This window comes from Homalodisca vitripennis, chromosome 6, assembly GCF_021130785.1.
Source record: "Homalodisca vitripennis isolate AUS2020 chromosome 6, UT_GWSS_2.1, whole genome shotgun sequence".
In the NCBI taxonomy this organism is placed as follows: Eukaryota; Metazoa; Arthropoda; class Insecta; order Hemiptera; family Cicadellidae; genus Homalodisca; species Homalodisca vitripennis.
Window position 1 is genome coordinate 112,885,849 of NC_060212.1, and position 14,062 is coordinate 112,899,910.

The 14,062-nt window shown below is 33.3% G+C and overlaps 1 protein-coding gene across 1 annotated transcript; it reads right to left on the minus strand.

Annotated features, from left to right (window-relative positions):
• Nucleotides 1–257: 257 nt before the first annotated feature.
• LOC124365526 (secretion-regulating guanine nucleotide exchange factor-like) lies at nucleotides 258–12,544 on the minus strand. Its single transcript, XM_046821512.1, has 7 exons — nucleotides 12,381–12,544; nucleotides 10,219–10,575; nucleotides 8,766–8,955; nucleotides 6,542–6,752; nucleotides 5,811–5,833; nucleotides 4,148–4,297; nucleotides 258–3,070 (listed from the first exon to the last, which is right to left on the minus strand). The coding sequence occupies exons 1-7, from the start codon at nucleotides 12,396–12,398 to the stop codon at nucleotides 2,913–2,915; spliced, it is 1,107 nt and encodes a 368-aa protein (XP_046677468.1). The 5' UTR covers nucleotides 12,399–12,544; the 3' UTR covers nucleotides 258–2,912.
• Between the last annotated feature and the right edge of the window lie 1,518 nt (nucleotides 12,545–14,062).

Genomic DNA, 14,062 nt, shown 5'->3' on the forward strand with positions numbered 1-14,062 from the left:
ACTTTTGACAGATTTTTTTGATTGTGGCAACAAGGCAAACTCTACATCAGTGTTGGAAATGTAATTCACTTGAACAACAAGTGTTCATACAAAGGCTAAGCTTACTAAAAGCATGTGAAGCCGCAGGAAACAGCTAGTATGTTATAAATTTCACTTACATGCACACTTTAAAAAGGTTGAGTATGGCTACCACCCGAAAATATATCTATGTTCAAATACTTATACATCCTTGGAATGAATAAATAAATAATACACTCTTTAAAATAATTAATCAGTTTATTTGTAAAAACCGTCATAACTCAATTAATTAATAGATAGATACATTCACAATAAAAATAATTAAATATAACAACCATTCAAAAAAAATATATAAAAAATAGTCCAATAAAAATTTTATACTTTGGAGTCAGTGTTGAACAATATTATTAAAACTTATAACTTGTGTAATTTCTAAATTTCAAGAATAGAAGAATAGAATAGTATTTTATTGAATAAGCCAAAGGCAGTACAATTGCCAATAAACTTTGAAATAACTAGTTAATTAATAAGTCTGAAAATTGGTTTTGGGTTGTAAATATTCATCAAAGCTTGTGTTTTTAAAGTCTAACACATAATAAATTTACTCTTCCAACAGAATATTTTTTAACTTGTTTTTAAAGTTCTTTTGTGGTAGACATTTTATTCTTTCTGGTAGCAGGTTGAAGTCATACTCCAATTTGGGAAGGATTAGTTTTCTGTGTCTTGGTGAGTCTGCAATGGGTCATGTCTAAATTATTTTTTTGTCTAATGTTGTAGCTATGTATTTCACTCCTGCTTGTCAAAAGTGATATGTTTTCTTTTATATGGGTCATCAGGGTCAAAGGGTATAGGGAGGGAAGAGTAAGTGTTCCCATTCTCTTAAAATAGCCACGAAATGACTCTCTATGACTTAAACCACACAGAATGCATATTGCAGTTTTTTGGGTCTTAAATATAGTGTCTGTATAAGGTGAAGATCCCCAGGCCAGTATGCAGTATGACAATCAGCTAAAGAAGCAGGCAAAGTAAACTGTTCGTAACACCTCATAGGAGGTGGATCGGGCCAGTCTACGAAGCAGAAAAATGTGAAGAAACTGCAAGTAGACTTAAGCTTTAATCCCATGAATCGCTTGTGTGGTTATCGTATCATGAGAATAAGGAAACACTTCACTTTTAACTCATTTGTGACCCAAGTGTAAGCTACTACCAGCCACTTGCCCAGATACTGAAATTAGTTTTACTGAAAATGAAAGGGTTCAGATAAACAGTCAAATAAATTTTACCTAATATGACAACTTTTCACTTTTTTAAATATTGTTTAGTGAATATTTATTACATGTATACAATAGTATCAATACACCATAATTTTTCCTAAAAGACAAAATAACTCTTTACACATATAAAAAAGTGTGCAATTTTATTTTTAATAGCAAATTTCAGTACAATATTTTTTCAGTGTGCATCCCAAATGACATTTTTTATCTCAAGATGAGTAGTCCACATGTTCAGGAATTCATTCCAGTTAAAAAAACATACTTTCTAGATCCTACAGAGTATAAATGGTGGCAAACAATTTTAGGAATAACAGCTTATTTACTACGATATTTTAAGGAAATGTATTGTCTTCCAGTCCAAAAAAGTCTAGACAATAGTCTTGTCTTTAGTCATTGATTTAAAAGATAAAATTGTTGTTAAACGGTAAAATTAAAGATGACTTCCAAAACACCATCAATATCAGAGCAAAAACGGGCTAATTGCAAGGACTGGATCACTGCTACGCTTTTTTTGACAGGTTGTCCTAACGATAACAGTTGTATCCAGTGGCATAACTGCTGTATAACTGCTTTGGGTGTGGGGTAGTTAACTCATTGAAGAGCACTAAGGAAGTGGTGTATGGAATAAATCTGAATATATCTAAATTGGAATAAATTAATTAGGTCTAATTTACAGAAAAATCATTTCACTGTTGTATTTCAAACAAGTTGAATTGCTTTGATGTGAACATTTCTTTTTAGAGCTCTTGGGGGGAAGGGTTCTAACCCCCTCTTCTCCATATAGTTACACCACTGTGAGTTTGTATTCAACTAACCTCTTTCAACATTTTAACCACTCACTGTCTGTTCCATTTAAGTTGTTGAATTGTACAGGGTGTAACAGAAAGGTTGGGCTGGTTATGTATTTTAAAATTTTATGTATGATTCTAAGCTAAAAAGAACTTTTTTTCCAATTTCCACTTTGTTAGCAGCTAGCCACCACCATTTTGTATTTTTTATTAACAAATTATTATCTCTAAAACTAGTAAAGCTAAAGAAACCAAATTTGGCACATAAGTTTGAATAGGTATGCATTGACGGATTTCATTGAATGAAATAAGTACCGTTTGAATTGTAATCACATTGTCCAAATATTTGGTATCTTGTGCATTGTTTTCTTATTATTGTTATCTTGTTTTATAACTATACTGGTTTTTTTTATTTTTAAAATTTTCAAGACGCCATTTTGTTAATATTATAGAAAATAACATAATTATTTCTTTATTTTCCCCTTACCTATTCAAACCTATGTGCCAAATTTAGTTTCTTTCGCTTTACTAGTTTAAGAGAGAATAAACTGTAAACTGTGTTGTGTGTGTGTTAGCTGGTTTTGTTAGTAAAAAATACAAAATGGTTGCTAGTGGCTAAACGAAGTGGAAATTGGAAATAAGTTATTCTTAATTTTTAGCTTAGAATCACACATAAAATCTGAAAATGCATAGCCAGCCCAATTATTTTGTTACACCCTGTATTGCCACTTTAAGTGACAAGACAATTTGAGAGTTGTTTACAGACAGAATCATAAGAGGTCTGAATACATGATTTTGCACAAATTGGCAGTCACTACTGAGATAAAAATAGTTACGACAAACTTAGTGCTAAACTGTGACCAGCTCCTGCAGCTATGAGTTTGATGGACGAGGGAATGTATATAAACTGAGGAACTGCCACATTGTCCACCGTTCCAGTTCCACAGTTTCCGTGTTCGTTCCATCCCCAACTCCACACTTCACCATTATCTGTAATGCAATGAAAAGGACTTTATTGAGAGATGAAGTTAAGAATGAACAAATCAGAGATTTTACAACGATTGAGGTTTAAATATTCAATTTAAGCCACTAAAGGGATGAATATACTCAACAGTTGCTGTATTTCAATTTAAAATGATATGTTACAAAGCCCAATATGAAACAGTATTACTTTAAGAAAATAATAAGTGTATGAACTAATTAAATATTAAAAGTCCAAACCATTGTACTGTTTTACAGCATAATACATTTAGTCATAAATAGACAAAAATGGAAGTGAAGCTACAGTTCTTCGATTAATGTATCCACAGGGAATTGTGGCATCACAAAAATTTCTTACACAAAACCCCATTTCTCGGTTGATCTTATAATTTTATATGTTTAAACAAAATAACAGTGTGACTTGCAACTTGTGTGACTGTTCAACTTATCCACAAAGTTCTTCAGACTGGCAAGCCTGAATATCTCAGGCAAAAGCTTATTTTCAGACATGAAATAAACACTCACAGTACTCGACAGGACAGCCTCCTTCATTTGTCTAAGGTCCGTCTAGAAATCGGTAAGAAAGCTTTTAAATACTTTGGATCGAAAATGTACAATGCTTTGAGCCCTGCTTTAAAGAGCCTTAATTACAGTTTGAATAAAAATTAATGTCGATGAGATCTTTATATAATTTTATTCTGTTTCAGTTTTAGAATGATGATTATTTATCTGTATGCCATGACAAAAGTTGTCTTGTAAATCAGAATCTGTAACTTTGAAGAACGCTTGTTGAATAAAGGCATTATTTATTTATTAAAATTATCATGGTGAGTTAGAAGAAGAGTCCTAAGATTTTCGGCATTACTGTATTTGTCAGTTTAATTAATTGTATTTTTCATTGTAACCATAGTGTTTAAAAAGCTTTAAAACTGGAATAATTACAGTAGTTTTACTTCATAGGAAATCAAACCTCTTAAAAAAGATAAAAAAACTCCTTTTAACAAAGTATAAACAGGAACCAGTCTGTAAAGCCATAAAATGGATTCACTCTGAGTTGTACTTGAGTGAGGTGATGTGTAAGCATACCTAACAGTGCCAGGTTGTGTTCGGAGCCTAACTCCAACTGTGTAACTCCTCGCAAGTCAGTCAGCTGAGTGGGTTGGTCCACCTGCTCCTGGCCGCAACTATGGCCCAGCTGACCGTAGCTGTTCCTGCCCCACGTCGTCACCTTTCCTCCTATCAATGTGAGATCCATCAAGTTATGACTAATATACAATTATATCTACAAGAAACGTCTGCTGCAGACGGAAACTGGAAGAGAAGATGCAAGATAAGTACTGCAGACTGAGAAACAACACAGAAGAGTAACTAAAAGTATTTGAGAAAATGATTCAAGCGTATGGCGTAAAATGATTCAAGATGAAGGTGTACTTTTACTAATCATTTTCATTTTTGTATAAAATCACAGGATACATACCAAGCATTATTAGTTTTTAAAAATTGTAATACACTAAAAAATAAAATGTATTTAATTTTCATTATTTACTGCAACATAAAAGAAGAGAACAGGAAAGTTTATTTTATTTTTACCTTAACCTAAAACAAAATAATTAATTAACATTATTACAGTTGAATAAACTAGTTTTTAATCTTATTTTGGCACTTAAAGTCCACTGTACATCTGTATTAAACATTTAATATATAGGCTACACATATTTACTGAATTTGTATCAATTATTAAACAAATGATACCTTTCAATTGACAAATTTGCCATAGTACAAATCTTCAAGCTACTTTTTAATAATATAACAAATTCATGTCTTTAACGAATATACTGTATTTGTGAAGATTTTCATAATAACGCACAAAATGTACTTAATATAAATGGAAATTATGTTTATAATTAAATTATAAACCAATTTCATTTTTGAAAATAGAAATTTATTACACAAAAACTGATTATATATACAGCTTTTGTGGGTTGTAAGAATCTTTATTAGCTATTAAATAATTAAAAACAAATTACAGTAGGCTTCGTCAGAATACATCTAAATGTCCTAAAATGTTATTATGTATGTACTAGAACAATATTAAATAATTTAAAATTTAAAAATAAAATTTTTAATTTTCACTAGGACGTATACTCTTTAATTGTATAAAATATGTTACACTTAAGCCAGTTAGACACAACTCTAAAAGACATAATTTGGTAACAATCTAATTGAGGCTTAAGTGCATGGCAGTAGGCCGCCCCAAGGGGGAAAAAAACCTATTAAATAATTTCAATTGTTCGTATTGATAAATTTTCATTGTTTCACTAATCTAATACTTGGTGCGACTAGGTATTGTTTTATAATTATGTACTAAACTGAGTGTATTAACATTATTTATATTTCCTTTAACACGTTCGCTGCGAGTGGTAACTCTGGTTACCACAGAGCCTATGGTCTGAAATGAGGTCAGTGTGCGGACAGTACTCGAGTTATTACAACAATGTATTTCTCACTCTTCGGGAGGTACTTTTCCCGCATTTTTATGCACTTCGTTTTCAAATGAGACTTTTCCATTATGTTTAATGATTTTTAAAGTTTTTATAGTAGTAAGTGGTTATGCAACACAATGCATCTTCCCCCAGGACCAAGTGGTGTACAATAACCAAGTTCAAAGCGTACAACAGAGCCCAGTATTGAGTTCAAACGACGAGGATGACAACATGGACGATGTGGAGTACCTGATTACGAGACCAACCCATGCCAATGGAGCGCTCACAACTGGATTGGAATACAATTTTATAAACTTATCTACTACAATATTTTTTGTATCATTTCAAGTAAACATTTAAATATATTTTGTTATAATTACTCACCACATTTTTGTAAATAATAACTGAATTTGAGTGAGTTTGCGGAGATTTATATAAACTTTTTCCCATTTTTATAAACTTTTACATTCATCTTGGTAAAAAATACAATTTACTTAGCTACAATGTATTCATTCGGAATATTCCCACTGCTATAAAAGGGCGTTCCCTAGTGCGAGCGGTAACTAGAGTTACCAGCTGGCAAGGAAGACTGTCCTCAGGAGCTAGCGCTAACCACAGTTACCGCATTCCCAAAATGGTAGAGAGTGATAACTTTTGTGATTTATGAGTAATTTTCATATATTTCTATCATATTTAATCCAAAAGTAAGTAAAAATTTCAGCATATAGGGAACTCTATATAGGGATTTTTAGCAGCGAACGTGTTAACAAAGATTAAATTACTATGAATGTACATGTTGGTAAAATGGCATGATTTTAAATTTGTGAAAACTTGCTCTGCAGGATTCTTGATTAGATAATCCAGCCAATACCCTTACTACCTTCTTCTGCCAAGTAAACAATATTTTATGGCACTTGAATTACCCCAGAGGCGTACACCATAACTTAAACACAGTATACCTATGGCATAAGGTGTGAATGTATTAAATAAAGCTCACCACACAAGACAGCAGAGTGGGTCCAGCCCGCCCTGATGGTGGACCCAGGCTCGCAGGTGGTGATGAGGTGGGGAGTGGGGAAAATGATCTGGGCCTGACCCCAGCTGTCCTCGTCTATTATCTCCCCACCCATACAGTCGGCCATCTTCTGTCAAAGCCAAGGTGTGGTGCTGTCCACAAGCCACCTGGCACACGTCTCCTATACTTTCCACTGCAAACATGTGCATAACAGATTACGTTCTGAGTAATAAGTAGTCTACGAACCTAAAAGTGAATATAGTATAATGTGGGAGTACGCGACACAACGTGTTGTGTAACAGGCTTCACTAAGGTTGAATGCAAAATTTCAAGTCTATAGCTCATTTCATTCTCGAGATGTCCTGCAATTAGATAGGCAGAATATCATATAGAAAACAGAATAGGATTTTTCATTCCCTTGGTAGAAAAAAGAGAGATAGTGTCAACGTAAAATTAAAAGTTTACAAATGAAATCTTTCTTGAGATATCTTGTTACATGATACCTTCATATTTTTGTTCATTGAGTTCAGTTTCATAGCAGTAAGGAAAATAAAAGTTCTGATGAGCTAAAGAGGGTCCTACAACGCAAGACAACACTGAAATCAAATCTTGTGTTTGACAAATCAAACATTGACTTTTCACTCTATTATTTTTCTTTTTACTTTATGAATAAGCTACTTGTGTTAATATATCACATCTTAAAATATTGATGCCATGTTATTTCTTGAAGAAATTAACAATAAAGAATTCTTTGATTTGATATACTATTTTACTTATAGTGTTTTGCAAATTTTGTTATTCTGTAATTTTCTCATTGCATATGTTGAAAAAGTGTTATAAACTTGATATTTAAGAAGTCTGGTTCTTCCTCTTTTCAACAAAAAAGATTTAATTGTGATTAGATCTGTTAATACTACTTCATAAAAAGTTAAGTAATGTGAAAGTATGTTAATGAACCGCATTTCGGCGTTGGCACTCGATGGTGAGTGCATTTCTAAGGTTAAGAAATTCAACTGTTAAGTAAACTAGGGGTAAAAAACTGTGTTGACGGCTATTAAACAATAGGATTAATAAGAAAAGTGTGTACTTTGGTATTATACGGAGGCCACCCTGTCCCTATCTACTACTTGTTATTACACAATATAAGTAGTTAAATACGTATGTATTATAAGTAGAAAAAAATTAAAGTTAACCTTTAGGAGCCCTCATGTGATCCAAACTTGAATTTATTCTTCTTCTATGGGGCGGCCTACTGCCATGGACTTAAGCCTCAAGGGCCTTTTGTGTTCCCCGGAATCACACCACGAGGACTACCAGTCTATGATTTCAGCAGTTCCACAAACCGCCGAAAACATCCTATCAGGTCCTCCTGGGGAAATTCACCACCCTTGTCCAAACTACCAAAGATGGCATACCGCTCCCTTGCTATTGCAGAACAATCAAAGAGCAGGTGCTCAGCAGTTTCATCCTGCTCATTACACATTCTACAGAGCGGATCCTCCTGAAGGATGCCGACTCTGTGAAGATGTTTCCTCAGGTGACCATGTTCCGTGATCAGACCTACAACCCGAGAAGACATTGATCTATTTAATGAGAGAAGGTCAGACGCCACTCTGGAGGAAGGCGACTGTAGTACCATTCTGCTCATTCTCTGATGGAACCTCCACCTTCTTTCATGTTCAGCGCGAACCCATTTCGAGACAGCCCCAAAGGATTCACACCTTGTAATACCGCAGAATGGTTGAGGGCCTGTCATAATTATATCTTTCTTTTTACGTCAGAAGTGAGGAGTGATGCTGAAGCCTGTACTGATGGCCAGGGGCATTTCCAATTGGTACTTTTCCGACCTTATATCATGTTGAACGATCCAGTACGTGATCTGAGGTTGGGAAAGTACTGATTGGAAATGACCCTAACCATCAGTGCAGGCTTCCGTAGTCGCACTTCTAGCAAAAAAAGAAAACCACCCCTCAAGATAGTACCCAATTCAAGCTCAGATCACGTGAGTACAGTACTCGTAAAGATCAACTTTAACTTTGGTATTACTAGTAACATTACTAGTACATACTAGTAACAAGCTATTAAACCTACTTATATTGCATAATAACAAGTAGTAGATAGGGACAGATTGACCTCCAGATAATACTAAAGTACCGAAAAATGTACTGAGATTCGAGATAATGTATACATGAAATCTATCTGTAACCTCTCACAAGAGCATCGCTGGCCTTCAGCATATTTCCGTCAGCACCGAGCACACCTAGCTGACCTCTGCTTGCCTGTCCACACGTCAGGACATGTCCACTACTTGTCACCATGGCGGTATGGCGCAGACCAGCTGATACTTGCACGACAGGTGGTGTCTCTAGGACTACTGGATGCTTTGAAGTGACAATCTGGTAAAAAGGAAAAGTTGAACAGGTTAGACGTACAATTCAATGTAGAATTTAGAAATTAATAACCTGTTTAATTTTATACGGTATTATATTATTTTGTTTAATAGCCAGCATTAATTTTGTAGAGTTCATAGTTAATTACATTAAAACTATCATTGCCAGAATAAGATCTTGACTGTTGAGCAAATAATCTGACAATAGAAACATTGTAGTATCTTTAGAAAATTAACCTTTAACTGTATTAAAGAGAGATTCCAATTTCTTATTTTTAAAAGAAAACAAAATAATTATGTTTGGTTGAAATATGTACAGAAATCACAAAATGGTTTATTGAATGACTTCAACCTCTTTACAAATGTGGAAACTGTGGTAAATTTTTATAAAATTATCACACAAATAACATTATTATCTTACCTCTTTGTTATATACTTACTTCTTTATTTACATTAATTCTAATCAGTTACTTACAAGATAATATTGAACTGAACTTGGACCTGAACTATATTTGAAGTGTGTTTATTTGTTTTCTTTATTTTATATAAGCATAAGGTATTATTCCTATCTCATCATGAATTTAGTTTGTGATTGTTATATTAATTAATTAAATACATAACTTCCATTTTACTTCAAGTTACATGTTAGTACCTAGGCAAGTTCAGTTTCTATTTTTTCTTCATTGCAATAATCTAAAGTTTTATTTTAAGTTTTTCATCTATTTTGAGACAAACTTGGTAGTGTGTTTATACCTATCCTATATGAAAACTATATGACTTGTAATAGATACATTACACCCATAACATCTGTTAATTTTAGATCTACAGAAATTTTATTTCTGAGATTAACTAAGTTTTCAAACACAAACTGTTACTACCTAGCTCTCTTACTTTTTATAAATATCAGTAGTTTCCAAAATTTAGTTTTTTCATGTTTTAACAATTACTAATAGAATTCAAAAATGTGTTACCTCCTTCATTATATTATCAATTGCATAAATGTTAAATAGTCAGTCTGTTATTAATTTACCATGAGTAACTCGAGTCTGTGCACAGACACCATAGCCCTTGTAGGTTAATTTCCCACGGACCATGCTTTTCCTTATGGTCCTTTTTTGTTTCAAGCTACTTTCTGTAACTTTAAAAATTGTTTTTAATTATAAAGTTTACTTTATACAACTGCGATATTGTAAATATTTTTGGGGGAAATAAAAAAAATTCATTCATTACAGAAATAGACCTGTTGAACTAATGAATTTAGAATTGTTACCATCTCTTTCGTGACACCTAGCTGGCCAAACTTGTTGGAGCCCCAGGCCACAACTGATTGTGTATCCGTGATCGCATAACTGGAGTCCCACCCACATTCGATTCCAATCACTCTGAACTCCTGGAGAGCCTGGAGCCTAGTCAGTGTTGTTGTGTTGTTACCGAGGTCGGCCAACTGTCCGTGACTGTTGGAGCCTGCCCCGAGTACTGAGCCAGTGGAGTCCAACACCAATGTGTGCCCTCCTCCTCCAGCCACTGCTACAACATCTTCCAGAGGGTGAGACGAGATAGTTTCAGTCGGTGAAACACACTGTTCAGACTCCACACCGTGGCTAAGTTGGCCGTATGAATTGGCACCCTGGAAAATGGAAAAACTAAGTTTATTTTATTAAAGATGAATGATCTTTTACAAAAAAAACCTGAAATTGTAAAATGTACTGTATGACATTTTCAATAAGTAGGTGAGTGTTTCAGCTAATCTAATCATTAACAAACAAGCTCTAAAGAACAAACAAACAATTACAACTGGAAATAGGAAAAACTCATAAATAAAAATGAAATAATGACAATTTAACAAACTTTTAAAACAGAAAATATAAATATGTGTAATTGTATATATATGTTTTTTCCTGGGTAGTAATGATTAACTGCTTTGAAGAAGTTGTTGAAGCATCTTCTATAGAAAACCACACCTCTCTTCTGTACAAATACTCACAGATATGATCTGCAAGCAGGTCGGCTGATATGCCACTTTTTAAACCTCTTTTCAAGGTCCTCCACGAGCTTTCAACTGTATGTTATTATCTATAAAAGAAGGTGTGTTTATTAAATCAAAAAGTGTTTATAGTTGATACAAGTTAGTTATTGTTCGAAAATCAGTATCGGTTATATAAAAAGTTATAATTAGGTAATATCATTTGTCAATATCGATAAAAATACCAAGTCCGCTTATCGTACTCTACCAATAGTTTTGGCTAACTGTGGAGAGCCATCTTAGTCAATAGATGCTAAACTGAAACTGATAGTATTTAACGGTTTGTAATGTAATCCAAACATGACATGTAACTAAACGGGTAGGGTACGATAAGCAGACCCGGTTTTTATATTGAAGAATGTAATCATCGATACCTAATATTCGCATCTCAAATCCTAGACTATCAATCGATATAAAAGTATCTATAGTCCTTAGTAACAATCGTATGTTTTAAATTAAAATATGAATTTAATATTTACAGTGATCAAACAAATTATTATAACCAAAATTAGGAAAACTGAAGACGACCATATTTGCTCCTCTCACAGTTACAGTTGTTTCTTTCCCACAAATTTCACATAATGGGTTTTTCGGTACGAGTCCAACACGTTGAAGCCACGTTAAACATGTCTTATCATCTTTCCAAATAATGTTGTGTAGTTTTCTAAAATTGACTGCCATCTTTAATAATCAAATTTTACTTATATAAAATTGAAATATTACATTATGAGTATTATTTTTAAGTGATTACAGCTGTTGATATGGATTATTTAAGTTAATTGTTCAAAATAATTAATCGGTATCGATTGATTATATCAATGGTTATGATTAAGTAACATCGTTTGCTAATTTCGATATAAAAAACCGGGTCCGCTTGTCGTACCCTACCCAACTAAACTTGCATACTAGTTAGGTCTGTCATTATGAAGGATGATTGCTACTTTGGTTTTATTTGGAGGCCACTATTTTTGGAAGAGTTTTTATTAAGAGGGACCTAAAGAAAAGACATTATTAGTAGGTTACTGTGAAAAATACATGTCATTATTACAATTAGTTCTTGTCTTTTGCTTTCTAATTTGTAGTTCATTTATATTATGTTTTAAATGTTATTACTTTAATTCTTGCGTTACCTGGTTAGCCCCCAGGTAGGCCACTTTTCTTACGTTGAATGAACTTTGGGTAGATGGAAATGAGCACTCACATAATCTGAGCTTGAATTTAGATACTATGTCCAGGATATTTTTTTTTTGCTAAAGAAAATATTCATTGCTAATACTTACGTATTATTAAATTGGAAGCTTTCATTAAAAAATCTTTAATATCTTCATAACCTATAATGATTACTACTAATAATACTACAGTAAAATAAATGATCTATTGTTAAGATTAACATTACCAAAGTTACATACCCAAGTATATAATTTCATTATTCTTATTCATTAGAACAGTAACTGATAACAGAAAAAAACTTAGTTTTGATTTAATGTTATCTTTTCATAACCTCCGAAAACAATAGTACAAACAGAAAAGTTAGTACTCTCCTCTTCTGCTTGTAACATCAAAACAACATACTGATGTTTTCTGTTCTGCTATACCACTAGTTTTTTTTTCAATTCGCATGTAGGCAGGTATAAGTTATTTACCACAATGCTTCACTGTTTCATGATTTGATTGATTCATGATAATAAACAAGGCTCCAACATACAAAAAACAGGGAAGATACAGCAATAAATATCTGGCATTTAATAACCTAATTCGAATACTAACGTCAATCAGACAGCAAATAACATGTGTAGGTATATAGTTTATTTTCTTTTTTCAAATTACTGAATACGATTAAAAAATGGTTGATCTGAATTCATTTATATATTAAAAAAAATACATACATACATACATACATATATATATATATATATATATATATATATATATATATATATATATATATATATATATAATATATTTTTTGAAATAAAATGCTCTTGGGGGGAGAGCATGTTCCATTCGTCCATCTCCATCGGTGCACCCCTGCAGTCATACAAAATTAGAACGATCTCAAGATTAACATATACCGTTTCTTATTTATGATTTTTAATTACAAATACAGACAATTGTTAAACGATGCGGAGTAGACAATAGTGTTATGTGAACATTTTTGTTTAGATTCACTTATTTAACCATATTCCAGAATGTTTCCCCATATTTTTGAACATTCTGCATATAGACAAGATAAAATTTAACAATGATGCTGGCCTCTCAATGAGAATTAGTTGATTGGTAACAAAGCTTATAACTCAGTGTGATATCAAGAGAATAAGTTGAGCTACAAACAAGTATAAGCTGTTGTAGCCGTGTAGCTGCTCTGCATACACAAAAACCCCAACTGATTTTGAGGGAGTGGGAGAAGCAAAAGAAACCCACTAAGCATAGTAATTGAATTAAAGATTCATTGAATATTTTTTTGAGAATGGCAGATTAATTTCATCTGTTATTAGATCACATTATTTTTTATAACAAACAAATAAATGTGTATCATATGAAGAGTATGAAGGGTTCAACTACCATTCTTTCTATATACAATAATACGAAGCTTCACTGAAACCTTTGTGTTACTCGTGGAGTAGTCAAGTGTAAGTTAAAAATTATTCCTGAGGTTAACTAGAGCACGCATGAAATATGTTCGTACGATTGTTGTAAGCGCATCATTTATAATTCAGGTGCGCTCTCTGTGAACCTGCAGGTATACACGGACTCGGGTGTACCATAGATAGACGCGCACCGCTGCGGAGCCCGTAGGAATTAATTTTGCAGGTAACAGGTTATGACGGAGAGAGCGCAGCACCCGAGACGAAGAGGCAAGGTCGTTCCGCATTTTGCGCGTAGACCCGAAAATCTACAAGTGGCGGTCGGTATCAACAAGTACTCGCTTTCGACTCGCTGAGGGCTACGCCCACAGACCTCAGAGATGGGGGTTTCCCAAAAACAAATTCGGGGATAGAGGAATCAGGTATTATTTGAATTCGGAGGTGAGGATTCCAAATTTAACGTTCATGGCTGTATCCGTTCTCTAGAATCGTGCCGGTCGTAATGC